Source organism: Ahaetulla prasina, chromosome 4 (genome assembly GCF_028640845.1).
Source record: "Ahaetulla prasina isolate Xishuangbanna chromosome 4, ASM2864084v1, whole genome shotgun sequence".
Classification (NCBI taxonomy): Eukaryota; Metazoa; Chordata; class Lepidosauria; order Squamata; family Colubridae; genus Ahaetulla; species Ahaetulla prasina.
This window is the reverse complement of record NC_080542.1, coordinates 138,997,624-139,010,759: the sequence shown is the minus strand read 5'-3', so window position 1 is coordinate 139,010,759 and position 13,136 is coordinate 138,997,624. Positions and strand designations below refer to the sequence as shown.

Below are 13,136 nucleotides of genomic sequence, written 5' to 3'. Positions count from 1 at the left end.
AGTGCTGGCTCTTTGGCTTTGAAACGGAGATGACTCCCCCTAGAGTCAGCAACGACTAGCACGTACGTGCGAGGGGAACCTTTACCTTTACCTATAAGAAAGCAGTGTTATATTTCACCCTTAATAACCTTTTTATAATCATGTAGATTCCAGCTTCTCATCCTTTAAGTTTTAGTTGCAACAAGGTATAAAGTTGTTATCATGGTTAGTATTATAAATTCTCTTAAGCACCATTCACCATTTAAATACTAATTCACTAATTAAAAAAACTAATTTGCATAAATCAGCTTTATATTTAAGGTAGATTTAAGATGCTGGAGACAGAATATGTACAGAAGTATGGAAATTTGTGACTTTTTTCCAGTCTGTTAATCAAAGTAAACAAGTTGGGAAGATTGCACTTATAGCAACCCTTTCTGAATAAATACAGGTGAAACTCAAAAAATTAAAATATCGTGCAAAAGTTCATTTATTTCAGTAATGCAACTTAAAAGGTGAAACTAATATATGAGATAGACTCATTACATGCAAAGCGAGATAGTTCATACCTTGGTTTGTCATAACTTTGATGATTATGGCTTACAGCTCATGAAAACCCCAAATTCACCATCTCAGAAAATTAAAACATTATGAAAAGGTTCAATATTCTAGGCTCAAAGTGTCCCACTCTAATCAGCTAATTAAGCCATAACACCTGCAAAGGGTTCCTGAGCTTTTAAATGGTTTCCCAGTCTGGTTCAGTAGGAATCACAATCATGGGAAAGACTGCTGACCTGACAGTTGTGCAGAAAACCATCATTGACACCCTCCATAAGGAGGGAAAGCCTCAAAAGGTAATTGCAAAAGAAGTTGGATGTTCTCAAAGTGCTGTATCAAAGCTCATTAATAGAAAGTCATGTGGAAGGGAAAAGTGTGGAAGAAAAAGGTGCACAAGCAGCAGGGATGACCGCAGCCTGGAGAGGATTGTCAGGAAAAGGCCATTCAAAAGTGTTGGGGACTGTCACAAGGAGTGGACTGAGGTTGGAGTCAGTACATCAAGAGCCGCCACACACAGACGGATCCTGGACATGGGCTTCAAATGTCCTATTCCTCTTGTCAAGCCGATCCTGGACAACAAACAACATCAGAAGGGTCTTACTTGGCTAAAGGAAAAAAGAACTGGTCTGTTGCTCAGTGGTCAAAGTCCTTTTCTGATGAGAGCAACTTTTGCATCTCATTTGGAAACCAAGGACCCAGAGTCTGGAGGAAGAATGGAGAGGCACACGCTGCAAGATGCTTGAAGTCCAGTGTGAAGTTTCCGCAGTCTGTGTTGATTTGGGGAGCCATGTCATCTGCTGGTGTTGGTCCACTGTGCTTCATTAAGTCCAGAGTCAACGTAGCCGTCTACCAGGAGATTTTGGAAGACTTCATGCTTTCTTCCGCAGACGAACTTTATGGGGATGCTGACTTCATTTTCCAGCAGGAAAATGGCACCTGCCCACACTGCCAAAAGTACCAGAACTTGGTTCAATGCCCATGGGATTGCTGTGCTTGATTGGCCAGCAAACTCACCTGACCTAAACCCCATAGAGAATCTGTGGGGCATTGCCAAGAGAAAATGAGAGACATGAGACTGAACAATGCAGAAGAGCTGAAGGCCGCTATTGAAGCATCCTGGTCTTCCATAATACCTCAGCAGTGCCACAGGCTGATAGCATCCATGCCACGCCGCATTGAGGCAGTAATTGATGCAAAAGGAGTCCAAACCAAGTACTGAGTACATATGCATGCTTATACTTTTCAGAGGTCCGATATTGTTCTATGTACAATCCTTGTTATATTGATTTCATGTAATATTCTAATTTTCTGAGATGGTGAATTTGGGGTTTTCATGAGCTGTCAGCCATAATCATCAAAATTATGACAAATCAAGGTGTGAGCTATCTCACTTTGCATGTAATGAGTCTATCTCATATATTAGTTTCACCTTTTAAGTTGCATTACTGAAATAAATGAACTTTTGCACAATATTCTAATTTTTTGAGTTTCACCTGTAAGCAGTGATATATTTAGAAATAAAATTAGTTTAAATGAAAGGCTTCCTTATGCATTTCTTTCAGGATGAAGATTATGTACAATCTTATAGTGGAGCACAAGTAATTGAACAACAAGAATATATAACTGAAGAAGAGTTAGAAGAGGTTGCTGATACCCAGTCACCTCCATATGAGTCAGAAGAGGTACTGCAGAAAAGCTGGAACGTTAAAAACAAAACATATTTCAGATAGAATTTTCAATTTGGTATTAATCTTTGGCATTGCTTTTCTCAATATTCCTATTGCAAAATTAGTTATAAAGAGAAATTCTGACCCTATGCTAACTTTTAGCAGACTTGTATACTAGGATGATCAACATTCCTGAATGCTCATTTTCAGGGAAAAACTTGAGATATGAAGATGAGCGGTATGCATGCTTCTTGTGTCACAGCTGCTTTGTTTCTCATTTTTGGCAGCCCTTACAAATAGTGTTGGAGCTATAGGCCCATTCCAGTCATCAGCCAATATTTCCTTTTCTTTTCATATCTGAATTTCTTTAACCCTGTCTGTAGCAGTGCTTTTGGGACAAGAAGGAAATGCACAGTACTTTCTCTCTTCTTTATTCTTTGTGACCAGAAATTCAAAACTTCTTAGCATTATACCAGAACTAACTGTTCTGCATTGAAGTATCTTCTGTTTGATATAAAATCCTTGATCATTTTTCACTTTGTTCTTTGTGGGAACCAAGTCATCTTTTCTAGCATTCCTTCTATGTAGTTGAAACAGTTTCATTCATCTGCTCACAATGTTGTCATGTATTATCTTTATTCCATCGACATCATGGCCTATTTGCTAGCAAGTAGATGTAAAAAACCCAACAATCCCAAATAACAACAGCTCAGTTGTGCCCGAGTGACATTTAGTAAGCCAGTCTTCTACAGCGTTTTCTCTCGAGACTCCTCGTTCCCTGTTCAATTTGATTTCCTTCTCTGTTGCATCAAAGGAAAAACTGTCTTAGAAGCTAGTGATGAAACCTGAATCTTGGTCAGATATTTAATATGTGCTTTATACCGTATGTTCCATTCCAAAAGAATTCTGATCCTTGACATTTCAAAACTGGTAGATGAACAGATATCTTGTTAGAAGATAGAGACAAGAAATTTATAGTGACTTAAGGCAGCCGTCCACGAGAATACCAGTTATTACCTGAGCAATAAGTTTATTTTTCGGTGATGCATTTATTTTCTTTTCCTTTTCTACAAGAGGCTAGCTGCCACTCTTAGCTTTCACTGGCTGTATTTGAGGGAAGGGATTATATTTGGATTTAAGGTTTTCCTCATCCTCAGTTTCTTTTGAAGCCAGGAGTGGGAGCTTTAGCTGGATTGTTTGATAGGCTGTTCATTTTTTTCCTTCTATCACCTTAAAATAAGGTTGCATCATCCAAGTTAATATATTCTTTAGAGTCCTAGTTGGTTTACTTGGTATTTAAATTCTGTGATTTTCTTCTTTTAAGGATGTTGAGGCACTTCCTGCAACAGAAAACACAATACTGTAAAAAGTAGAATTGTAGGGCTTGAAAAGATACCTTATAGGCACCAAAACTAATACATAATACTGATGCTTTTTTTAAAAAAAATTCAATCATTCCTAACAGATTAATTTCAGTAATTGAAGAATATAGCCTATAAGTATTAAAACACTAGCTTATACCATGCAAACTGTAAAAGTGTGTTTTATGGCTTTCACTACACAGAGGAATTTTGCCAAAGTCATCCAGTTGAAAATGATATGATTGTCTTCCACTCAAATGTTATTTCTATCACACTTCCAATAATTTTATTAACTCATTTTTCTGTTTTGTTATGCTTTATGAGAGGTTATTCAGTTACAAGGAGAGAGCAGTGAGAAAAACTTAGGTTAAGAATTGTGGCTGCGAGCCTAAATACATTCACTGTAATGGTGTGTGGGAAAAGTCTTGGGAGATGGGAGAAGAGAAGAGACGCTGCCTCAGGAAGGGTCAGATGGGGTTGCAGGGTTAGCCTGCAGTTGCATAACCGACAGGCAAAGAGACACTGCTGACTTCTCAGGCTATAAAAAAGATGGTGGGACATTTGTATTTTCAGGCTCTTACTTACAATAAAGTAGTATTAATTCACCTAGTTGTGTTTCCTGCCTGAGAAGGCTGACATTCCTTTAATATTTTCTACTTAATTTGATGAACATTGCTAACACAGCAAAGAAGTAGCCATTCAGTTTTAATGCACTATTCCCCTTTTATACCTTTTAGCCTGGCAAAACAGCCTACAAATAGCCTGGCAAAATAGCCTACAAAACAATGTAGACTTCCCCAAGTTATCTTTAAATACTGCAGCCTGATATTCATCCTCCTGAACTCATAGGAAGAAATGCAGCATTCTCCTATCTTGACACAAAACACTGAGGCTTCTGGGCACTTTTGGAAACTTAACAGACAAGATCTATAAGTTCCGAAGTGAAGAAGCTTCTAGGATGAGAAGCAAAACGTCTTCAAGGAAAAACAAAGTCCATTTGTTTTCGGGGGGAAAAAAGCACCTTTGGACAGCCATGATTCGGATGGGTGAGACAGATCCATAGACAAGATACAAAGATCGGAGTCTTACCTGTTCAACAATTGCTTCCCAATGAAATCCACTGCTCTGGATGTATGGCTTCTATAAATGTTATTTCTATAAGGGTATTTATGAGTAAAAAAATTTGATTCCCAAAATGCAATTTTGGTGCCATTTTTTTCTCTTTCCTTGCCTGTCCTAAAATTACACCATTTTGTAAAGTGTTTTAGCCATAATTACTATCAACCGAGTTTAAACATGGATTAATTTTTTGCATTCTTTTAAAAAAAATCACTGTTTTTTCACGTTCCACATCGTGAAATCAGTTAAATTTCACATAATGCTATAATATTGAACAGTCTGTGAATTTTAAGAAAGACCCGTGGTTTATTATTTTCTTGATTTCAAACCTTGTAAATATGTAAGATCAGCATTTGTCCCTTTCCTCATCGGTTATAGGTAGTTCTTGAAAATCTGGAGTTTCAACAAGAGCCCAAAGAAGAATCAGATGAAGAGGAGGAAGATAATGAAGAGTCTGGTCGGTTACGGTTCAAAACTGAACGGAAAGAAGGAACAATTATTAGGCTATCGGATATAACAAGGGAGCGAAGAAACATTCCAGAAACTTTGGGTAAGACTTTAGAGGAATGGTTAGAAAACTAGATTCGTAATTGGCTACAACAGACTAGCACATTATGTGCACAATTGAGGAATAATACAAAAATTTAAAATATAAATAATTGTAAAGGTGTGAATTATAAGCAGTGAGGCTGAAAAGGAAGTAAAATATATAAAATAAAACAAAAACGATAACTTGCAGTTCAAGAGCACTTTTATAATGTTAATCTGTTTATGGAGAGACCTCTTTGGTTTATGTATATTTATTTAGTGACCATTAAAGTGCTTAAGTTATGGCAGAGTTGAGAAAACGGAAGTAAAGTTGGTGTTCGGCTGTTCCAGCTATCACACCATCATTGTGATCACATACTTGTGGTACAGGTGCTGTGATGATCCAGCTTGTATTGATGATGTCGCAGGGAGACATGATATCATGTAAGCAGCGACCTTCTCTGCCAGTTTTCCACAACCAAAATCAATGAGAAAGCAAGGAATGTTACAAGTTGATTTTGCTTCTTCTACCCACCTGTAGCACCATATGGCTGATGTTGGCCAGTCCCCTGATTCACACACATACCAACCCTCCTTCCTTGTGTATGACCATCCTCATGCTGCTTACCTGGAGCCCTCACTGCTTTCCACCTAGCAAGTTGTAAATTACAACAAAAAACAACTAGGACTGCTAGGATTGTCCTTGCTAAGCAGTGTGATGGTGTGAAGTGCTCTATGACTGCATCAAGTAACGACTTGCAGTTTTGGACCCAATTGCCATTGTAACTCCAGGACTATCTGTATTTATTCAGGATGGAAAGTTGTTAAATATCTTGTGGCAGTGTTGTATGTGTAAAATAATATAATCTGGTAAATTTAGATAGGTCCTGTCCCTTCCTAATATGAGAGCAAACATGTTAAGGTGTCACACAATGTCTGCTCAGCTTCAGGTCAAATCAGCTTTTCTGGAAGGACTGGCTAATTAAAGATGCTACTATTGAAAAGAAAACTCAGATTGATGTCATAGCAAGGTGGAATCAGGCAGGTTTAGTAATGAATTATTTAGAGTCTCAGTGTGACATCTTGTGAAACTACACACAAACAGGACTTCTTTTGAAGTGTCCTGTGTTATAAGTTCAATATGAATATACGTTGTAATTTTCTAACAGAACACCTTGCTGTAAAACTATTGCAGGAGTACATTTCTTCTCTCATATTAGAGACATGGTCACCTCCATTCTCTGGTCTGATACCTTGTACAAAAGTAATGTAGATATTTCACGTTTTATAAGTTGAAAGCCTCTTGAAGAAATTCTGTTGTTTTACAGATTGACATAGTAATTCTGTGAATTATATGAAATGGCTTAATATGTCATGTGTTGTTGTTCATCTGAGGTTGTCTTTACCTAATACATAAAATCTCGTAAAAATAGGACTCAAAGAGGGTGTAGTAGTAGCATAATATAGCTTTTGTTGTCATTGTACATCATATATATATATATATATGTATGTATGTATGTATGTATATATATATATGTTTTCTGAGGTTTTCACGGGTGTTTGTATATAGGTCTTTGGTTGTTCGGGTTTTCTCCCGTGTAAAATTGGAAATGTCTTGGCGACGTTTCGATGACATCTCATTCGTCATCTTCAGGCTTCAGCTTCGTGCTTCTGGGAGCATATATATATGATGTATATATCATCATATATGATCTCTTCTCAAAGTCCCCAAAGCTTTAACCAAAAACTGTCTACTATTGACCTCACCCCTTTCCTAAGAGGTCTATAAGGGTCGTGCATAAGAGCACCAGCGTGCCTACCGTTTCTGTCCTACTATTTCCTTTCATTATATCCAATTTATATGATTATTACATGCTTATACTCATATATATGCTTATATGTTGTATAGTTGCTTCATGCTTATGCTTACGTATGCTTTTATGACAAATAAAATAAAATAAAAAATAAAATAAAATATATACAACAAAAATATATATAATAAAAATATATACAACAAAATTGGTTTAGCCTCTGGTGCAATCCATAATAGAAAATACAAAACAACATAAATAGTATTAAAAAATAATCCCTATAGAAGCAATTTCTTTTTAGTGTAGTTTCTTTTTCACATGACGGTCCTTCTTGTCTTCAGCTTAATTCAGAAGTAATAAAATAATTAATAATAAATGCGGTAATAAATAATAAAAATAATTTGAGAATTATATATCTGCCACACATTTCATACAGGTATTTAACATGTGAGGGGCTAAATGAAGCTACCAGTTTTAATGTCTATGAAGATTTTCATCCATCCAGGTCATGGTTGTCCCAAAAGTGGTTTTTGAAGAGGCAACTGGACTTTCTGGTTTTTCTTTTTAAGATGTTTTGCTTCTTGGATGAGAAGTGAAACATTTTCAAAGGTGGAAAAAAAACAAAACAAAGTCCAGTTGCCTCTTGAAAAACTATCTTTGGGATTACCAGTTTGAAACATCTTTCATATTCAGTGAATCTGAGCTATCCATTGCTGGGGATTATTGAGCTGTACCACATCAAATGCTACATATCAAATAACAAAAGTTGTTGGGCATTTCTCAGTGGGGCAGATATTTAAAAATGGTTTTTAGCTATCAAAATCATAAATTCTCCAACCTGCTACCCCCACATCAATATCCCCACTTTTCCTTTTCCCAAGATTTTATGTGGTTAGAATTGCTGGGAGTTGTAATTTACAGGTAATCCTTAATTTACAGCTATAATTGAGCCCAGAATTTCCATGAGTAAACAGGGTGGTTTAGTAAATTGTGCCCATTTCATAACATTTTTGTTAAGGTTGTTAGGTGAATCATGGCAGTTGTTATGCTAATCTACCTTCCCTCATTGATTTCAGTTGTTGAAAGCTGATTGAAAACTTACAAGCGGCAATCGCATGACCCCCTAGGATGCTGCAACCATCCTAAATACGTGCCAGTTGCCAAGCATCCAAAGTTTGGTCATATGACCATCACATAGGTATGCTGTATATATATGTAGGTCTTGGTGTATTTGGGTCTTTTCCCGTGTAAAGTGGAGAGTATCTTGGCGACGTTTTGACATCAGCACAAGACTCGTGAGGTCACATTACCAGAACTCAGGATGTTTCCACTCAGCCCATTACCCAGATCGTTACAACACAGAAGACTAATGGGCACACAACTAGGACCACACCCACACAGGATGCTATGAAAGAGCCGACTAATCTGCAAGCATCCACCCCACCTACTAATCAAGATGCAACCACACAGCCAACCAACCTGCTTACAGCAACAGAGCCAACAGTCCACACCTCCCCACCAGTATTTATAGAGAGATGGCAGCTCCGACCACGCTTTGCTCGCACAAGCACAAAGCCATAAGCACCAGCCTGAAGATGACGAGTGAGACCTCGTCGAAACATCGCCAAGATACTCTCAACCTACACGGGAAAAGACCCAAATATGGCAAGACCTACATACATACATACATGCATGCATGCATGCATGCATGCCTCCCTCCCTCCCTCCCTCCCTCCCTCCCTCCCTCTCTCTCTCTCTCTCTCTCTCTCTCTCCCCCCCCTTCTCAGAGAGGCCTCATAGGCAATTCTAAATCCATTTAGGGTGGTGGAATCTTGAGCAGAAGTTATAGGACGAGTGAAAAGCTTGGCTAGCTTGCTGATGGGGAAGATGCGCCTGAAGGAGATCCTCCCTAAAACTTTTCAGTGTTTTTCTAGTAGTTCTGTAGTGAGTACACAAGTCTGGGGAGATTCAAGGAACCAGAAATGAAGCAAGAAGCAAACCATAGTGGTATGTTTATTGCTATTTGCCTATAGACAAGCCCAAGCCTGGGAAGATTGATTGTTTAGTGGGGTGCTTTGATAATGGAACATTTGAATTCATCTGGGGGAAAAAAAACCTTGTCCCAGGTAATTTTAAGAAAATTAAAATTTATTGTTCTTAGTTTTTATAGCGCAAAATTCCTTTTTTAATTTTCAACCTGTCGACTGAAAAGTATAAGATTAGCAAACTGTCTGTATGGAACTATCTTTAAAAAAATGTTTGGAAATACTGATGTTTTATTTGATAGCTTGTTTCCTTGCTTTCATAAATAACGGTATCAAAATGCTGTAGCAATAAAAATAACCCGGTGATATCTCATTAACAGTTTGCAAATACACAGGTTTTGCAGTTCCTATTCAAGTTTTTTTTTTCCTGTAAAAAGCCATTGTCAGCTAGAGCAGTTAAGCGATCTGCAATAATTGTTGTCTATTAGTGAAAAATGTAGTAAAAGTGGCATAATAAATATTACTTTCTTTCAGGACTGATTGCTCTTAATAAGAATTACGGGTATAGAAATGGAAACCCATTGAGTGGTTACAATTTTTACTTTTAACATGGAGATATAAATTGAGAAAACACTTAAACAGAAATTAATATTTTAGTTGAAATTCCAAACGTAATTTCCTTTCTGTCACTTTTTGGTGACCTTTCATGACAGGTTGTCTCTATTGGAGGAAAGCATCCTTACTTGCTGATTAAAGATGGCATTTGAAACCATTTTATTACCAAGGGTAGCCAAATTAATTTTGACACTTGGAAGGACTAGAGGAATAATTGCTGATTCACTGCATTAGCTGTGTATGAAAGAATTCTGCAGTAAAGATTGGATATGTGTTGGTAAAAATATGTTAAACATTTTTTCTTATGAATGCAGCAGAACCATATCTTAAATGCTGCTCTTTTTAAATTAAAAGGAAAATCCTTTGAATTACAAGCATTTTAAAGCAGATAAGTGTGAATATGAAATAGGTTCTTTAGGGAGAATAATTCAAAGAATTATATATAAAGAAGAACAGAATAACAGAGTTGGAAGGGACCTTGTAAATTCTTCGAGTCCAACTCCCTACTCAAGCAGGAAGCCCTATAACATTTCAAACAAATGGCTATCCAATCTCTTCTTTAAAATTTCCAGTGTTGGAGTGCAGGAAACCACAGTTTCTGGAGGCAAATCGTTTTCTTGTGTTTTATAGAATACTTTTGAAATGTCCCATGTTACAAAATACAGTTAGTTCTCCTTCCCCTTGCAGTCATGTAATTGTGTTTTGGACTCTCAGCAACTGGCCTGCATGTAAGAGTTGTTTTCAGCATCCCAGAGCCACACTACCAATATTTCTGATGTTTTGTGCCAGAAACTGATGTTTGCTTCCAGTTTTGGCAAACAACAACAACAACAACAACAACAACCCATCACTTAACAACTGGCATGACTTATGTCTGGAATTTGGGCTCTGTTATGATCATAAGTCAAGGACTACCTGGATTTTAGGATCTATGTTCTGAAATTGAGCATCAGAAGAAGTCTCTGTGTATATATAAAAGATCACACATGGTTTTTTGGATGCTGAATGCTGATTTTGCTTGAATACATTTTTTTAAAAAATCCAGATACCATTTGGTGGGTAGCAGGGCGGGGCTGTTTTATAAGCACCTCTTTTCAAGTTATGAGTTTGCTTAAGTTAGTCAAAAATTGGAATAAGTATTTTTATGTGAAGGTGAAAAGGCAAATTACTTGCCTTGAACCCAAATTTATCTTCCTTCCCTTATCATCCCCTCCCTCATTTTTAAAATCTAAATGAGACCTAATTGTACTAGTGTTAAAGCTGTAATTATTTTGATGGCATCTATTATGTGGGCGTAACATTCTCTAATTATCCTCCCTTCTTTTACTCTGGTTTGTTATTCTTCAGCGCCATCCTATTTTGAACGTTGATCTGTAAGGCAGAATTGTACAAACTACCGGTAAATGGATTGGAGTTGTTCCCATTACATGGAGAATAAAGTTCTGTTTTTAACAGTGGAAGTTATCCGTAGCCCCTTTCAGTTCACCCTCCCAGGCCTGATACTCTCTGCTCTCAATGTGCTGAATTAAGATGACCAGCAGCAACAAGATGAACTTGTAAACTCAATTACTTACTCTCCTTAAAATTGGACATCCTTCTGCATGGGTTTTAGCCTGAATTAGCTATTTTTCAAATCGTTTTGTGCCTTCGTTTTCAAGATTGTAGTCAAGAGATAGAATGGACTACATGGTTCTGAGTGAGCCATTGAAGAAAGATTTAGAAGCAATGCTCCAATTACCAGATTTTGTCTTACAAATGTAATAGCATCTTTCCTTTCTCCATAACATGAAGACTGCCAAGTAAAAGCATAGTCACTTCGTAGTTTCCCATTAGTTAAAGGCATGCTATATACCTTTGTGAGAAGGGAGAAAGGAACAAACAAGGTGTGTTTAGAATGGAATATTGCTCTGAGTTTGTTGTAATAGGCTACTATCAATATATCCTGGAATATTTTTGAATCTGCTGTTTTTATGAAGAATTTCTTGATTGTGTTAAAGAACACTAGTGAAGGGATGATCCTTTCATAGGAGGATAATATTGATATGACTAGGAAGCATGTACTGAAGATATAAAGGCAACAAATATGTCTTACTATAAATATGTCATGTTATTTTACACTTTGTTTGTTGTTGCTGTTTTGAATTTAGAAATGGTCCATATGAAGCAGCATAGAAGCTTAAGAGATAGTCAGATATAATACCTAATTAAGTTAATAAGATTTTAGCAATCAGGGTACTATATTACATGTATATTTCTTATATTAAGTACTGAATTTTTGTAAGGTATTGTAGGAGGAAAAAAAGTTGAAACAAAACTATTTAAAGTAAATTAATAAAACTATAATCAACAAAACCAAACTAAACTTATTTTTAAAAAATCACATATGAAACTATTCTTGAGAGAATAAAGAATTTTATAGCTGGAGTGTAAATATGTATTTCCATTTGCAAATTAAAAGGATACAATCAGGTTAATTCTTTAAATGTTAATAGGTTGTCTTGATGTAAGTGCCATGCTAATTGAATATGTTTACTTGCATGCAGTCGTTGCTATTGTAATGAGACTGTTATCAGTTCATATCTCTTAATTCTTCTGGCAAATAGTAAATTATATTTTCTTTCATCTGATAGAACTTTCTGCAGAAGCCAAAGCAGCATTACTTGAATTTGAAGAACGGGAAAGACAGCTAAAACAAGGGCGGTATGGGTCCCGAAGAGGAGGAAGACGAGGAGGGTTATTGATGTATCATGGGCTGGGAGAACAAAGAAGAGACATCATTGAAAGAGGAAGAATGAAGGATCACCGGTCTGCTTTACTGCCGACTCAGACAGCTATGATGGTACCCTAAATACAATAGTGATGGTTGGGTGGAGGAATTCAAATGATGGAAGGCCTGCTTAAGTTTAATGGCTTAAATGAGAATGCTAAATTCAGAGCCTTATTCTGAAGACTCTTAAAATCAGGAGAATTGCTATTTGAAATCCGAAGTTTTGTTTTGTTTTATTTTGTTTATTTATTTATGTATTTATTTCTGTTATTACTAATGAGTAACTCATGGTGGTGAGCATACATAGTATTCCTTCCTCCTGCTATTTTTCCTACAACCCTATGAGGTCAGTTGGGCTGAGAGATCACCCTGGCCCAAAATCACCCAGCCAGCTTAGGGTGGGGCTAGAACTCACAGTCTTCTGATTTCTAGACTGGTGCCTTCACCGCTACCAACTGGCTCTCTGGTTTTAGGATTTGTGATGATCCCATTCTTGATATTTCTTGTAGTTGTACTGCAAAACATGCAGTGCCAGAGACTTCTCTTGCTCATGTCTCTATGGGTGTGCTTGATTTGGTAATGTGAAAAGTCTTTTTGATATAAATAAGGGAGGAAAATTTTCATGTCCTAATTCCATCATGACAACAGAGGAATCTTGTTGATAAACCTTAGTTTAGAATGCTGAATTATAGTATCTTCATGTGTGTGAGAAGCTACTGCTAAGCTGTTCCCCAGGAATGAACTTA

The 13,136-nt window shown here is 36.9% G+C and overlaps 1 protein-coding gene across 8 annotated transcripts in view; it reads left to right on the top strand.

Moving 5' to 3' along the window:
- The window catches only part of RBM33 (RNA binding motif protein 33), a 131,340-nt gene that overhangs the window by 35,912 nt on the left and 82,292 nt on the right, over positions 1–13,136 (top strand). For 7 of the 8 annotated variants that reach the window (XM_058180395.1, XM_058180394.1, XM_058180397.1 and 4 more), the window contains exons 6-8: positions 2,100–2,219; positions 5,063–5,234; positions 12,254–12,462. In XM_058180395.1, the coding sequence (XP_058036378.1) occupies positions 2,100–2,219; positions 5,063–5,234; positions 12,254–12,462 (501 nt within the window). The remainder of the gene's footprint in view (positions 1–2,099; positions 2,220–5,062; positions 5,235–12,253; positions 12,463–13,136) is intronic. The other variant, XM_058180396.1, reaches the window with a different exon arrangement.